The sequence below is a fragment of the Eurosta solidaginis genome, chromosome 2 (assembly GCF_040869045.1).
Source record: "Eurosta solidaginis isolate ZX-2024a chromosome 2, ASM4086904v1, whole genome shotgun sequence".
Taxonomy (NCBI): Eukaryota; Metazoa; Arthropoda; class Insecta; order Diptera; family Tephritidae; genus Eurosta; species Eurosta solidaginis.
The window spans coordinates 153,402,249-153,420,137 of record NC_090320.1 but is presented as its reverse complement, the minus strand read 5'-3'; the positions used below and the strand labels follow the sequence as shown (position 1 = coordinate 153,420,137).

At 33.9% G+C, this 17,889-nt stretch overlaps 1 protein-coding gene across 3 annotated transcripts in view; it reads left to right on the top strand.

Annotated features, from left to right (window-relative positions):
• The window catches only part of bur (GMP synthase burgundy), a 707,220-nt gene extending 693,540 nt beyond the window's left edge, over nucleotides 1-13,680 (top strand). For all 3 annotated transcript variants that reach the window (XM_067766342.1, XM_067766343.1, XM_067766341.1), the window contains one exon: nucleotides 12,931-13,680. In XM_067766342.1, the coding sequence (XP_067622443.1) occupies nucleotides 12,931-13,032 (102 nt within the window). In that variant the 3' untranslated portion in view covers nucleotides 13,033-13,680. The remainder of the gene's footprint in view (nucleotides 1-12,930) is intronic.
• Nucleotides 13,681-17,889: the final 4,209 nt, after the last annotated feature.

Below are 17,889 nucleotides of genomic sequence, written 5' to 3'. Positions count from 1 at the left end.
AAACCGAACATTTAAAAACCTGCACTCACTTGCAATCTGATCGAGACTCTTTTGCCGGATGCAGACAATAATTTGTTTTTAAATGCAAACAAATGCTGCGTTGTTTCTTATTCCAAAAAGACAACTGTGGCATATTTTATCTACAAACTAAATGCTTAATCTCTTAATCATTCTCAACACTCAGAAAAAAACTTCTACCGATTGAAGAAAAATAGCTCTAATAAGGAACGAAGTCCAAGTTCGGGTGAAACCGAACATTACATACCCAGCTGTACACTTGAAATGCTGTTGTTGTTTGTTTTGTGTGCTTAATAGTGTTACAAGGCTGCGAAATAATACATATACATATGGTTCTATTCTGAACTAATTTTCGTTTAAAAGAAGCAAAAAGGATACAGAGGCTAACACCAATGACCTTAAGTGGGTAATAATGCAGTTTTCCTTCAGATATGGGGATTTCCGTACTGTTTGCCAGTGAGCATATACAAAAACAAGTTCGGAAGTCTAAGTTCGGGTGAAACCGAACATTACATACCCATCTGTACACTTAAAATGTTCTTGTTGTTTGTTTTGTGTTCTTAGTATTACCAGGCTGCGCATTAATACAAATACATATGGTCCTATTCTGAATTAACTTTCGTTTAAAAGAAACAAAAATTATACAGATGCTAACATCAATGACCTTGAGCGGGTAATAATGCAGTTTTCCTTCAGATATGGGGATTACCGTACTGTTTACAAGTAAGTATATGCAAAAAAAGTACAAAAAGGGCAGGGTTATTAACGGAATTTTCCAACTTTTACTAGAAATAGCTTATTTCCTGCATCTACGCACTTTTACAAAATCTTTTATATACAAGAAGGCGATTTAACCGATTTAGTCCATTTTTACTGAAAATATTTCCTGTTAAAAGGCATACATGTTCAAAAAATTTTTCGTCCAGGTCTGGCTCCAGAAACGTTGAGAAATGCATTGTAAGAAAGGGGCAGTGCCACGCCCACTTTTCAAGATTTGAATTTTTTCCCATTTCTTATTATAATGGCACAAAATACGATTGGTACAAAACTATTTTTCACTTAGAAATATTTCCTGCTATAAGGAAAATATGTTTGCCCATTTTTGTTACGATGTGTAAATTTTTCTTCCGAGTTATGGCTGCCGAAACATTGAAAATTGCTTAGACAAAAACGGGGCGGTGCCACGTCCATTTTTTATACCTTTCATGAAAATGAAATGGTATATTAATTTCGTCTCGAAACCCAAAATTGTAAATCCTTAAAGGAAAATAGATAGAACCACCATTAAGTATACCGAAATAATCAGGATGAAGAGCTGAGTTGATTTAGCCATGTCCGTCTGTCCGTCTGTCTGTTTGTATGCAAATTTTTGAGATATCTTGATAAAATTTGGTGAGCGGGTGTATTTGGGTGTCCGATTAGACATTTTTCGGAACCGGCCGGATCGGACCACTACAGCATACATCCTCCATACAACCGATTTTTCAGAAAAAGAGAATTTTTGTCATATCTTACTCAATTTAGCAGATTGAAGCTTCAAACTTCACCATATAATTTCGTATATTGCACATATTTTTGCCTGAAAAAAGAGATCGGTCGTATAGTATATATCCGCCACAACCGTTTGTACAGATAAGAAACCTTTCGTAATTACTGCATATTTTAAGAGCTAGAGGCTTCAAATGCTTACGTATATAGCATACATTGTTGTCTGAAAAAATCATAAAGATCGGTGGTATATATAGTATATACATGGTGGTATATATAGTATATATATGGTGGTATATATAGTATATATATATAGTATATATATATATTCGCAATTTTATCCCCATTTTAACAGCTAGAATCTTTCAATTTCACCGAATGCTTACGTATATAGTATATATTGTTGTGTCAAAAAATCATAGAGATCGGTGATATATATAATATATATATGATGGTATATATAGTATATATATATATATTTTTGCGATTTTGGCCCCATTTTAACAGCTATAAGCTTCAAATTTCGCCAAATGCTTACGTGTATAGCATATATTGATGTCTGAAAAAATCATTGAGATCGGTGGTATACATAGTATATATCTCATACAACCGATTGTTCAGATAAGAAACTTTGCGCAATTTCTGCCCCGTTTTAACAGCTAGAAGCTTCAAATTTCACCAAATGCTTACGTATATAGCATATATTGTTGTCTGAAAAAATCATAGAGATCGGTGGTATATATATTATATACTGCATATAAACTGTCATTTTTGCCCCTTTTTTACGGCTAGAAGCTTCAATCAAATTACATCAAATAGTTACGTTTACGTCATATATTTTTGAAATACGTGATTCTTAGTCATAGTTTTTACATGCAGACTACAAAAAACGTGAAGCTTTGCATTCTCACACAAAGTACCTACCTATTTTTTATTTTATATTTATCTTAAAAATCGTTTAGATATGTTCAAATTTCACCGATTGCTTACGTATATAGTATATATTGTTGTGTCAAAAAATCATAGAGATCGGTGATATATATAATATATATATGATGATATATATAGTATATATATATAGAGGGCGGGTCGATGTAAAAATCGCTCATTGCTCTGTGAAAATCGTATTGTAGGGATCAAAATAAGAAACTTTGCCGAAGGAACCATACCTCTAAAACGAATTCTGATGCCCTCCCCCCCCCCCCCCCCCCCCCCCTTTGGGTCGAACTTTTGGATAGGGGCAATTTCAATTCTACTTGCAGTGTCTTGTGGTGGAAACAACAGAAGCAATTTTACGATCTGCAATTGTGTCACAGTGATACCTTCATTTTTTAAAACGGTTGAATAAAAACCCACAATGTTTACACGACATGCCTTGGTTTTAAAAAGGGGTTGTAAAAACGCTAATTTCTAATAATTTTTTTTTTTTAATTTCTTTTCTATTACTAAGTTAAATTCATTTTTTCATTTACATATGTTCTGGCTAAATAAATTTCTAAAGAGAAAAATAAAATCCAAAAAGAAAAAAACATAGGCATTTCAAAGTGGGATTTTTCAAAGTTTGCCCCTACGACCCAAAGGGGGGCGGGGGGGGGGCATCAGAATTCGTTTTAGAGGTATGGTTCCTTCGGCAAAGTTTCTTAGTTTGATCCCTAGAATATGATTTTCAAAGAGCAATGGGTGATTTTTTGCCTCCCCACAAATCGACCCGGCCTAATATATAGTATATATATATTTTTTTTTTGCGATTTCGGCCCCATTTTAACAGCTAGAAGCTTCAAATTTCACCAACAGCAATCTTAGATAGAAACATTCTGTATTGTTCGGATGAACAGTGTACAGAAGACCCAAGGCATCACTGGAATATAAATTGGGATGTCCTTCAACTACTTTACCTTGTTTGCGACGTTGAAATCTTTTAGCCGATGCATTCCACGTGTTGAATTTCGGTACCTCAGAATAAAGCAAAGTCTTAGCAAAAAGATCATCCTGGCACAATGAGTAAAACGCAGTTAAAGTTGTTGCCGGTGGAACCAATGCTCTTGCTCGTACATTATCTGCTGTAAAGTACACGCGCTGTCCATTCTCGAGATGCCCGCCAAGTGTACTACTGTTGGATATCGTTCATGGATTGGAAATGATAAGATGCGCCATACTGCTTCATTGCTGCTTATGTAGCGTCCAAGTTGGTATTGGTTGATTTCATCGAGCAGTGCAGCTACATTCCCTACTCCGAAGACTGCCATGTCGCTTCTTTGTTGACATATTTGCAAATGTATTTGATCGAATTCCCTGAATTGCAATACTCAACATTAATGTGTGCTTTGAAGGTCTTTGAAAGCAATTGTGAATATGGCACAATCCAACGATTATCTACTTCAGCATCAATGTTTCGTACTTTCACAACGGCAGATCTGCCACCTTCCTCAACTGATCGTCGACGATACAGTGGATATCCGTCATTGCCAGTGATGGTATCAGGAACCAATTTCCTTGGGTATTGTTTCGTACATTTCCCATCAGATATGCATGGTGAATTGTTGTTAAATGCGCCACATGGGCCATGGATCATAGTTTTGGTGACGACGTCGAATAAGCCTGGATCAATGTGTTTATCTCGTATTTCTGCTGAGATGATTTGATCAATTTGATCTGGCATAATTTTGTTGATCAACCAAACCAAAATATGTGCATGTGGTAATCCTCTTTTCTGCCATTCAATGGATTACATCCAGCATCGTGTCTCTCCAAAAACATTATGCTTGATAATAAAATCCATGAAATATTTTAATTTTTGTTCAAATGCGCGTGCGGTAATGTCATGGCGGTCCGAAGATGATTGCCTAACAAATAGAAGTTCTTTAATTTCATCCCATGTTGGATTGCATGTAAAGGCGACGAACAAATCTGAACAACCATATGCGCGAACGTATGTCATCGCATCTTGTGCGTGTTCATTCATGTGCCGTGGACTACACGTGAATGTAGACGGTAATATGACCATTATTCCCAATTCGTTTGCATTGACGTTGCCATCATTAACGATTGCGTCACGTAAATGGATGTACTCTTCAGAACGCAACTCAGTCGATTATATAGGAGCCGTTCGGTTTCAATCTTCGCGTACATGTCGACGATATATTGATGGAACAATTGTCTACATTTCAGAATGTGGTTTTCAGCGTTTTGATGAATCATCAATCGATACGAATAATAATTCATGGCACTGACTTTCTTATTAGTTTCCTCATCTGTTCGTCGATTTCTCATTCTCATCTCCTCGCCAAAACAGAATCGGATACTGCAATCCGTCGTATGAACGATGAGTTTCGGAGACTCGCTGAATGTCACCACTTCTGCGATGGAAAATTATGTCCCGCGATTCAATATGTTCGTCAACTATTACGATCGCCACTTAATCGATTGTTGGTGCATTGAATTGTCTCCCGTGTTGGCCAACGGGTCTTTTGTCTGCTCGAATCACAACTCTGTAGTCATCGGCTGGCATTCGTTGAATGGCGGTTTTAAACAACCGAATTAATTAATTGTGTTGATCGAAAAAGCCTTGTAACGCAGCCACAATTTCTCGTCTAGTGCCCGCATTGTAATGACATCGTTGTTCAATTTGTTCATCATTATTTGCCATAAAATAAATTTGAAAAAACCTGTGATCGGTGTCCGGCAATGGTAGAAGCGATCCGGCATGATGATAAATTTGCACTTGGACTTTGAATGTTGGCATGTAACTTTCGCGCACGATGTTCGTTGCACCGAATGATGTCATTTGGAAACATGAATTGTACTTGCGGATGTTTTCCAAGAAATGCTTCGATACAGGTGTAACACCAGACAGAAACGTTGACAATGGTTCGGGTGGTGAATGTAATTTTGGTAGCTTAACTTTTCCATTGGCGCAGACATTCCAGGCGTTTCATTTTTAAATTTGAGTGCACTACAATACATGCAAATTTTATCCTTTTTTCCAATGACGACATTTGGATGAAGACTGTAATCATTATTACTGTCATAATGGAATGCACTACGATTCAAATCAGTGGACAGCGTTCGTCTTGATCGAGCAGTGCAATCCAGACGAACGGATCCCAGCGGCGTGTACTCAAAGATTTTCCCGCCTTGATGCTCGACTGATTCTGAGGCTCGTAATGCTCTTCTGTTTCGTGCTTGAGGTGTAGATCGGCCAATTGCTCGTCGCTTTGGAGGCATAATTAAACAGGAACGACGTGATAATTAAACAGGAACGTGTGATGATGAATTTATAAGATGTCGCCAAGTCGACGATGGTATACGAGCTATCAAAAAATGTGATATTTTTTGATCTCTTCAATACCAATTTTTTTGATCTCTTTGGTATATTTGGAAACTATGTAAAACTTTTATTTCTCACTTGTTCACTTAATTCAATACTTCTTAAATCTAATTAAAAACTGCCCTGCTTAAGTACGTTTTTAGTGACGACTTGTTCAGCTACATCGTGCAATCGCTTCGGCTTCGGTTACCACGAAGCGTCGGCACGAAGAAAAAGTATTTAAGCAAAGTGTTTGTGAATCACAGAAGCATTGTATGATGATTGATTACAGACATGCTTAACCAACGAAACGATATCATTTCGTTACGATAATCAACGTTAATAAACGAAACGAAATGACTTTGTTTCGTTTATTAACGTTGATTATCGTAACGAAATGATATCGTTTCGTTGGTTAAGCATGCCTGATTGATTACCAATGCGGTCAGCCATCGCTGCGCTCGCTTGTTTTAATGAATGTTCATATACATATGCTTGTTTATTAATTGAACTCGATACAGGCATACATACCGCTGTGTTAACTTACACATTCGATGATCTTCGTAAATTCACTGTAGAAAATTAATGTAATCAGCTCACGGAAACTACAAATATTCAATCCGATTAAAGTATTTATCTAAATTAATTTAGCCTACACTAAAAATAAAATTTCGTACATTGTATTACGAAAGAATGAGACATCAGGTCTTTAGTATATTTACGAAAATTTTCGTAGTATTTACAAAAGAGTTTTGTATACTGAAAATAAAATTTGCCTTCGTACTATTTACGAATAATTTCGTAGTATTTACGAATTAGCAATTAGAAAATTCCTTTCCATCTTGACCGGGCATCGAACCGGAGATTTCAGGATTATAATTCGCAGCTGCATAGCGTTATGCCGTCACATACATGTTTGTTTATTACAATGTACGAAATTTTCGTACCGGCGTTTTTTACCCAAATAAGCATGCGCTGCGACAATGTAAAGCATGTGTGCAAACGTCAAATCTAAATGTCATGCAGAACAAAAATTGGAAATCGAGTTAGGTTTTCACGCAGCAAATTCAATTTGGGTTGCTCTCATACAAGTTGTATGTGCATGAGACATTTTTGACAGAAAATGACTTGTGTGCGTTTATATTAGGTTGACTTGTTAGTTGTCGGTTAACCGTTTAAACGGAGTTAGCAGCTTTTAACCGCATCGACAATATATACGTATTTTAACATTTTATTTGTCAGTATTAAAAAAGTCCATGAACATAAACATGGCATTAGTACTTGTCAATAACATTGTTGTTGTTGCTGTTGTAGCAATAAGGACACTCCCCGAAGGCCTTGGGGAGTGTTATCGAGTTGATGGTCCTTCGCCGGCTGCAGATCCGGTACGTTCCGGTACCAAGCCCCTACCATCTCGGAAACGGGTTTTTATGACCACATGCGACCTTCTAGGCCATCGCGCCCTCCCACCCTCTAGATCCATTAGGAGTTCGGGGTCGCCAGAGCTGTTAATGGAATAGGATTCTCCACGGATAGGTGAGGGTGACAATAACATTCGCTGCTCGTTTTGCCAACTCGGTAACTTCATAGGGAATATAAAAGCTTATTTTAGGGCTTAAGTATAAAGACCTTGAATGCATATATTTATGCATATGGGCTCATGCCAAAGGAGGACCACCATGAACCGAAAATCGAAAGTAGTCCAATTTTATCCCTATCACTTATGATTAAATGTCAACTATGTGTATTATGTGCAAATGGAGTAGTTTACTCTTTCCCCTCATCCTGGACAGAGAAACATGATTTCAAAGAAAGGCTTCATCAGTTTTGCAAAACTTTGGAAAACTGAGTTTTTATAAATTGATCCTACCCTTATCTCTGCGTCGCGTTCGTTATCAAAAAACTTCAAAAAAATTTTCGAATAAGCAAATGTGGACTTGAAATTAACCCTGCCAACCAACACTGCTTTTTGCCATTTTCACCTCGAATTCCAACACAATCTCATATTTTTCTGAAAAATGCTAACACCACCGCACTTTTTTGGGGTATTTTCCAAAATTCATACGCGCCTAAAAGTATGTGGATTAAATTATAAAAAAATCATATAAAAATGATATGTACGCAATTTCGCAGAAATAGAAATATTTCTGCCTTTTTCTTAAAAAAAAAAATCACTTTTTGACTGTAAATATAGGTAAGTACTTTTGCAACATTTATTTATTAGTTTTTAGATAACTAAACACAATTTTTTTTCTAGATGGGTATCTGAAGGTTGTGTCAAACACATGCGCATGAGCATGATTGCATAAGGACGAGGTATCAGCAGAATGAGTTGGCTGCTTGGGTTTCCTCCTGGCTATTGAAGCCGTGTTATTTAATTAGAAACTTTGTACAGCAATCGCAGAGAAAGAAGCAAATTGGCGAGGATCTTTAAAAGTGGAAAGAACACACTGGTCACAGATGCCTGAAGGCCGTTGCCTTGTAAAGCGCTTAAAGAATGGAAAATTTTGCTTGTATATTGGATCTTGGGTCGTAGATGTAGAAGCGCCATTTGGCGAAAATAGCAAACAGACAGGTAGAGCGTCTTTTACACTGTTTCGAGTTAGAACAGATGTTACGGTTGACAAATTCACACGGCGGGCCAACAGAAGCGCACACAAGCGTAAATACAGCGCGTCCCCAATTACCATCACCGCCAAAGAGGTTGAAGATACCGTCCTTCATGCTAAACCATCTAAAGCAGTAGGCCCAGACGGCATAGCCATGCCATATCATTTCATTTTATTTTATTTCACTTCACTCAATTTCGTTTCGTTCCGCTCTATTTAGTTTCATATTATTTCATTTCGTGTAAATTCGTTTCAATACATTTCATTTGATTTCAATTCCTTTCACTCAATTTCATTCCATTTCAGCTAATCTTATTTTATTATATTTCATTAAGTTTAAATTCTTTTCAATATATTTCGTTTTATTTCATTTCTTTTCACTCAATTTCATTTCCTTTCACTCAATTTCATTTCGTTTCGTTCCATTTTATTTAATTGTGTTTATTTCAAATTTCGTTTAATTTTATTCTATTTATATTTTTTTAATTTTATTTCATTTGGTTTTATTTTTTTTATTTTACTCTACTTTATTTTATTTAATTTCATTTTGTTTCATATTACCTTATATCCGTTTCATTTAATGTCATTCCACTTGATTTCGTTTTGTATTATATAATTTCGTTTCATTCCATTTTATTTTATTTTTATTCATTTCTTTGTATTACATATCGTTTCATTGCTTTCCATTCCAAATTTATTCATTCCATTACGTTTCATTTCATTTTATTTCTTTTTTCACTTTTTTCATTTCATTTTAATTTCATACCCCTCCATTTCATTTTATTTTATAATATTTTATTTTTATTTTATAAAACTTTATTTTGTTTTACTCTATTTTTATTTTATTTTAATCTATTTTTATTTTATTTGATTTTAATTGTTTTGCTTTATTTTATTTTATTTCACTTTGTTTTGCTTTATTTTATTTTATTTTATTTTATTCTATTTCGTCTCATTTTATTCAATTTCATTTAACTTCTATACTTTTAATTTCATTGAATCTTGTTTAATTTTCTTTCATTACTCCTTATATTACTTTATTTAATTTGATTTTGTTGCATCTCATTTCGTTAAATTTTTTGTTCATCTAGTTTTATTTCATTTCGTTCGCTTCATTTTGTTTAATTTTGTCTCAGTTAATTTTCTTTCGTTTCATGTCATTCCCGTATCGTTTCGCGTTGCTCCATTTCACTTCCCTTAATTTCATTCCATATAATTTTATTTTATCCTCTTTTATTTACAATAAAGCATTTTACTTGATTTTGTTCTATTTTATTTCATTGCATTCCATTTAATTGAACTTTATTTCATTTTGTTTCCTTTCATTCCTTTTCATTTCGTTTGATTTCATTTAATTCCATTTCATTTTATATTATTTAATTTAAACTCAATTCTTTCATTTCATTTCGTTTCACTCCATAATATTCTATTTTATTTAGTTGCATTTCATATAATTTAATACCATTTCGTTTTATTTCTTTTCATCTCCATGATATATTTTTTTCACATTTCATTTTATATCATTCCGTTTCATTTCATATAGTTTCATTTTTGTTTCTTTTCCATATCATTCATTCCGTTTAATTTCATATAGTTTCATATTCTTTCGTTTCAGTTAATTTTTTTCTGTTTCATTTCACTTCTTTCCGTTTCATTTTATTTTGATCCATCTCACTTCAATTCATTTCATTTCATTGAATTAATGTTTCTTTTAATTCGTTCCACTCCATTTTTTTCTGCCAAATCACTTTATTTAATTTTATTCCATTTCTTTTTCCTTTAGTTTCATTCCATTTTTGTTTTTACTTTATTTTATTTATTTCATTTTATTTTTTTGATTTTTTTATTTACTTTAAATTTTCTTTTATTTTTTATTTTAATTTGTTTTGCATCATTTTACTTCATTTAATTCAATTTATTTTATGCTATTTTTTATCGTTGTTAATTTTATTTTATTTTATTCTGTTATTTTATTAAAATTTTTTTTTAGTAAATAAATATATAAATTATATAATTATATAATTTATATGAAATTTGCAAATTTAAAAAAAATTAATAAAAATTATGGAACATCTTGTTGGGAATTTTTTGGAAATAAAAATTTTTGGAGCATGTGGAATTTTTGGGTATTAGGAAAACGGTTTTTGGGTGTTTTAAAGGACCGTCTGGCAACACTGCACATTGACGTTCACACGTACACGAAATATCCCATTTCACCATGGATAATATCGGCGCCTCGCCGAACAAAATTATCCAACTTATTATCCAATTTTTTGGGCAGCGTCAGTATATTATTACCCAAGTTGTTATCCACTCGTGGTTGGTAGGAAGAAAGCTTTCAAACATTAAATAGTTATGTGTACTTCTTTATAAAAATAAAATAATTTTTTTCCAGAAAATTTGGGGAACATGGATTTTATTTGTGTCGAAGATTTGTCGCGTCCGTTACCCCTTTTTCATTGCTTAATCCATATATCGGCTTATAACTTAATTTCTTAAGAGGGCATTTTTGAGCTTTCAGTAGTGTATAAACTGTTTATCGATTATTGGAGATGTTAGAAAAATCTTATAAAATGTAGCGAAAATGTTAATTGCTGTATCTCTTTTTACTTTTGTATGACGGTTTTCTTAATTTTTTTTTTTTGTTTACTTATATATACAAAGGAATTGTTGAGGTAAATCTAAAATCAGTTCTGATTCCAACAAGATTCGAATTTTAAAGATTAATTTAAGTTTTATTGGTGTATTCAACAATTTCGTACCAAGACAAAAGAAAGCAGTACAAACTACCCTGCATTTATCTTTTGAATCTTGTCTTATAAAATACATATACATACATATATATTTGTCGACTATAAATGGTCAAATGGGAATGTCTTAGCCAAATTTCAATGGATTTATTATATTCGCGAGTTTATTTTATTATTATTTTTAACCTCTCAGTTAATACTCTCCTGTACATAGTGACACGCGAAATAGTAAAGAAAACATTTGCTGAAAATGCAAAAATTCAAGTTCTGGGTTTATCTTGTACTATTTCTTAGATATTTCTGTCAATAAAACTAACATTTCCGCTGTATAGCTAAATGGTTAGCGCAGCGTGCCTAAGCGAAGCTTAGCAGGCTGTCTGAAAATTGTTCTACCTTATATTCCCAAAAACAAAATACAATTTTTCAATTATAGAAAAATTAAAAAAAACAATAGTTACCATAAAACTATTTTTCTGGCCTTGCGCTCGAATACAACCCTGAATCCGTTATGAATAGGTCGATATTATTTTTTTTTTTATATTTTTTTGCAAGCTTTAGATGATTATGCGAAACAATTAACAAACGAAAAAAAATCCATAAACAACTAATCACTAATCAATCAAATAATGTGAGAAAGATACGTAAGTAATGGTAATTTAAATGATAAAAATTGACAAAACAAAACTAGTCAACGTCAAATTATTTAAGAAGCGGCCGACGTATACCACGGTAGGTAGTGTACCTGCCTGCCAAACCAAAGGTCCTGAAATCAAGTGGGAAAAGTAGCATCGAAATACTTTAGAAACTTCTCAACAAAAGGCCATATGACTTCGCAGCCGCCATAAAACATGAAGCAATTTTTTAAAAGCATGTAGCTTGGTACAAATTGGGAGAAAATTTCGGCCTAAATCTCCTCTGATGAAGAAGTTTAAGATAACAGCCAGAAAAGACCGGATCCGATGGCAAAGCCCACACCGATTTTAAGACTGAGCGACACTGGCGCTATCTGACATGGAAAAGTAGCCAACTCCGAAATTGTGTTGCAAGCAAAGCATTTGACATTTGCTTTGGCTAAGCGTTCTGGCATACTTTGCAAGCGAAATTATTTTTCCCACTCGTTGGTAACCTTTCTAACATTTTTCGCAATTAAAAACTGCAATATAACAAATGAATGCGACACAAGATATGTTGGAAAGGTATTTTTATAACAGTGCCTCGCGAAATTTTGTATGTAAATGGGCAAGCGAAATAAACTTCAATTACAATCTGAAGTTCCTTCATATTTACAAACGCAACTATTATATGAAAAATGTCATTGTGCCGCGGCCTTTAGTGGCTTTAAGATTATTTTTGTTGGTGTTATAAGAGTTTGGAACTCATTACCAATCCCAATAAAATCATCAAATCCGGTTGAATGCTTCAAAATGGTAGTTTCAAATCTATTAGGAATGTAGCTGTCATTATATTTTCTTTAACTGTTTTTGGCTAATACTGATGGTAGTGGTTTAATTACCAAAACAAAGCAATGCTATCTTAAAATGTATACGTAACATGTTTTTATTATATCTTAGGTTAATTTCAAACATGTTACTAAATTTTATATAAATGTACGCTTTAAAGCTTCTTTTTTTACTGTCCTTATAGAGTTATTAAATAAATAAAAAATAAATAAATTTTAACACAGAAATACAAATTTTCATACATTTCTTAAATTAATAAGTATCAATTCCTAATGAGAATATTTTTCGTTTCTTTGAAGGTTTTGAACAACGTTGTGCACGAGATATCCAAATTAGATGGCATATCAAGAGTTCTATATGATTTGACATCCAAGCCACCTGGTACAACCGAATGGGAATAATTTTAATTTCTACGCTGCTTATGCCTTTAATTTTATGCAACGGTATGAAGAGAACCGAAAGTCTTCTTCCGACATCCGTAAATGTAAATCGGTATAAATACATATACCCAGCACTATGTCCCCGCAATTTAAATTTAAGTCATTTATTTACATATAAACAAATAACGTGATTCAATACATCCATCAAAAATACAAAATTGTATACATTTTAAAACAAAAAGTATCTAGGCGTCTCGACGCATCGTCAGCTCAAAGTACAAAAGTGCCAAACCCACTTTTCAAAATTTACAGAATATATAAAGACAGTATAAAACAAGCAAGGAAGTCTAAGTTCGGGCGAAACCGAACATAAAATACCCAGCTGTGTGCGCTCATATATATATTAGGGATACATTTAAAGAGATATATCACGAAAGTTAAATGATGTGAAAGCTGATATATACTACTTATACACGTGCAAATATCGTCTTCGGAAAGAAAAATATAATTTCATAGGAACAATGCTTTCACCAAATCTTGTTTAAATTGGCTGCTTTTGAAGCACACCACGATCAGATAAAAACCTTTTATACATTTTCGTACTTTGCACGAACATACTTATAATGTTACGAACAATAAATATGCACGTTTCCGATTTTTAACCATCAATTGACCAGCTCTTTCAAAAAAAGTGGTCTGGGTTGTTTGGGTATTTTTCTCAAAATCAAGGTCTATAAAAATAATTTTTTGTGATAATTATTGTTTTCTTATGTTTCCTATAACTGAAAAATTACTTTTTTATTTACCATAGCTGCGCATATAGCACTGGTCAACAACATTTTTGTACATGGGTCGTGCGTATATTTTTTGTATTGCTTTTGCACCCAGAAATAAGAATATGAACATAAAAAAGTTTTTGATTTGGTTTTGTTCGAAAAAAATGAGAAAAACGGAAAACATGAAAATTCATCAAAATTTGACATAGATTTGATTTATTCTAGTATAGTAAAAATCAATTTAAGATTTATTCTTATAAATTTAGTTTTAGAATACAGTTTAAATGTTTAAAAATGCTTTTTCCTGCTTTTCCTGCCATATTCGTTAACATTTTCTCTTATTAACGTCCAAATATAGTCCCCCATCATGCTTTCCGTATACTGGCCTTGGTAGCGTTTCTCAAACTCCATTATATCTTGATGGAATCGCTCCCTGTGTTCTTCTGAATAAGCTCCCATATTATATTTGAATTTATCCATATGTCAATGTAACATGTGCATCTTTAGCGACATTCTACATCCGATGGCGGAAAAATTCATAATCATGCCAGTTATCAGCTCATCATAATTTTCATCCCTTTGATTTCCAAGAAAGCCATGAACTACTGCCTTAAAACTGTTCCACGCTAGTTTCTCCTCATTGCTAAGTAGGTCCGGGAAAATATCGCAGTTAATACTTTTTTTTATTTGAGGGCCAACAAAGACTCCAGCTTGAATTTTCGCCTCTGACAGCTTTGGAAAAAAGTCTGCAAATATTTGAAAGCTTTAGACTCAATATTAAGAGCCTTCACAAATTGTTTAATAAGGTCCAATTTAATATGCAATGGCGGAATCAATATATTTTTAGGATCGACAATTGCTTCATGTTTAATATTAAATCTTCGCACTCCATACTCTGTACGCTCAGGCCAATGTTTTTGACGATAGTGGGCGGCATCATTTCTGCTATCCCATAGGCAAAGATAACAGGAGTCTTTGGTATATCCACCTTGCATTCCAGTAAAAAAAAACAAACCATCTTGAAGTCTCCAATAACTTCCCACTTGTATTCCGTATATTTAATTGCAGTTAATAGCATTTTAATACTGTCATAATTTTCTTTGAGATGTATGGAATGTGCCAGTGGAATAGATGGAAATTTGTAGTAGAACTGCTTTTAGACTTTTTGTCGAGTTGTCGATAAAGAGGCGCCATTCATTTGTATTACAAGGAATACCAATTGCTTCAAATAAACCTTTCACGTCATAGCAAAAACAGAGTCCATCTTCCTTCCTGTAGAAACAAGAAAATTCTTCGTGACGCTTTCTTTGCCGAAATATTCGAACATTATAAATAAGTAAATTTCGTTATTTAAGCCGCGGTGCTAATAACTCTGCTTTGTCTTTTGATAGATTTAAGTTTCTTATTAAGTCATTGAGATCTCGAGTTGATGAGATGTGGTATTCCTGGTTCAAATTGAGGAACAAATTCGGAATGTACGGATGCAGATGAACTCGGTGTTTGAAAGCTGCCTTGAGGGAATAGTTGCTTTTCCAACACAGGTGGATCAGGTACAAGATTTTGTTACGAATGTGGTACTGGAGCGGATGTCGATGGTAGTTCCGGATATATTGTTTTCCTTAAACGTTTCCCTTTCAGTAGTTTCACTACACAAAGATAGCAATCAGTGTCATGATTACTCGGCACCCTTCAAATCCTCGGCACTGCGAATTTCATGGCTCTTTTCTCACCCTGGTACCAAACTATAATAAAACGTAAAGCATTTCATAACAGTTTCAGTTATTATGCAATTATATATATGTAGATATATGTATATATATATGAAACAGTTAGTACAATAAAAAAGAGAAAATAAACTTACGCCCCAGAATGCTTCTGCAAGAGTTACATGAAACATGTGTAGCCCATTTTTTGTCCTGGTTTTTAACAGGTAGACCGAAGTAGGCTAGGTAGGTCTCTCAAATCCTTGTGTTTTTAGTTAAATCAAACTTTTTTGTCTTCTTTTAATACATTCGCCACATATATAGCAAAACGAATTAGACGCTCGTTTACAACTTCTCGAAGACATCATTCCTCTGTGATATGCAAAAACATAGTGTCGCCCACAACGACTGACCCAAGAAATTACAGCTTCTTAAAAACATTTGTACTTACAAAAACGCTATCAGGTAGTTGGCATGCTCTATTGCTAGGCCTGCCAATCCGTCAGTAAAAGTTTCGATGAGTTTCTTAATATGTACTTAACGAATTGTATCTGGGACCTTTTATCTCCATTTACTGTTTCTCAGCCACATTTTTTGGTTTTTTAAGATGAGTATGTTGTGCTTTGAGTAGATGTTTTTTCGATGCATCGCTGCATCAGGTAGCTACCCGCCGCCCTCTATCGACCGAAATAGCGCGAAAGGACCTACATTAGCCTGGTGCAAAAATGCAAAATGTTCAAATCGCTATAACTTCTACAAAACCAAATATTTTTGATTCGTAATTGCATTTTTTTTTTATAGAATTGAACATAGAATCCGAATATATAGGGCAAAACCCATGTACAAAAAAAAATTTTTTTTTGTTGACCTGTGTAGTAGATCCTTTTCGAAGATTGCTATGACTTCATCGTCAGTACGCTTTTGGCCAGCTGCGCTAACCATTCAGTTGTACAGCGGTAGTTTGTTTGACTTATAAATTGCTCATTCTATTCCACTTTACCAACTATATTTTTAACAGCGTTGCGCCAAATATTGCAAAGTCACTGATAATGCTATTGTTATAGGCCTTGAGCTCGGATTCAAACGAAGAATCCTTAATCAATAGGCCGATAAAAACAAAAAAGTTATGAATTTTTCTCAAATCTCTGTATTATGCCAAGAACTATAATTCTGCAAAATTGCAAAGTGGTACTAACGGATTTTGACTTATGGCTTTCAAAGCTTTTATAATTTCTTGTACTTAATGTGGGCATGCCACGGAACTTTTCCAAAATTTTTGAATAGTCATTTTTTGCTGCACCATACCACTACTGATGTGGATCATCGGTATAATTTATAGCTTTTTCTTTTCTGAAAATACTTTTTACCTAAATATGTGTATCACCTGATTCTTACAAGCGCGCTGTTAATAAATAATAAAAATATAAACATTAATTAGGAATTAAAGCTCCTATTTAAATTTTCTTCCCTAAAAAATTTGTGAAATTATAAAAAAATTACGGGGTTACACTGCCACTGTAATTTTATGCAGGCTTGGTTTCCTCGGAAAGCGGTGCCACTATGTTACGGCTGCGACATTTTCAACGCTATGCTCACCATCATAAGCGGTACCGCTTTCTTGTAAAGGCACGTTAACGTAATTAAAATTTCTTTGTCAAATTATATCCGTCATTTAAGAGTTCATAAATTCTTAAATAATAAATATAAATTGAACACACCATTTAACAAACAAACATAAATATGTAAAACTGAGCCCGAGTTTAACAAAGGTTCTCATTCGCAACGAAAAAAGAAACTTTACAAAAACAAATCTACATAACACACAAATTATAGAGACAGAATGTTTCAATTGTGTTGTAAGTGTAGAAATGAGATAAACTGAATCAAGCTAAGGAAAAAATACAAGCAGGATAGCCTAGTGCTTAAGGCAACTGCAGTTTCACCGTGTGATTCGCGGTGGGGATCTCGGTGAAACCTTTGATAACATTACGAAATTGCCTGATGATGATTACGTGGTGGTTTTGGAAATGGTACCATCGCAGTATGCCAGTAAATGTTTTTTTCTTTCTGTTCAGTTTCTCTTAGAAAAACATAATAATTGAATATTCAATTATTATAAGCCGGTTTTAAGCTCATGAATTCTTAAATAATAAGTAAAAATTGAACACATCATTAAACAAACAAACATATCCGTCATTATTTTTAACTGTCCAATATTGTTGGTGGCGGCCACCGTGGTGTGATGGTAGCGTGCTCCGCCTACCACACCGTATGCCCTGTGTTCACACCCCGGGCAAAGCAACACCAAAATTTTAGAAATAAGGTTTTTCAATTAGAAGAAATATTTTCTAAGCGGGGTCGCCCCTCGGCAGTGTTTGGCAAGCGCTCCGGGTGTATTT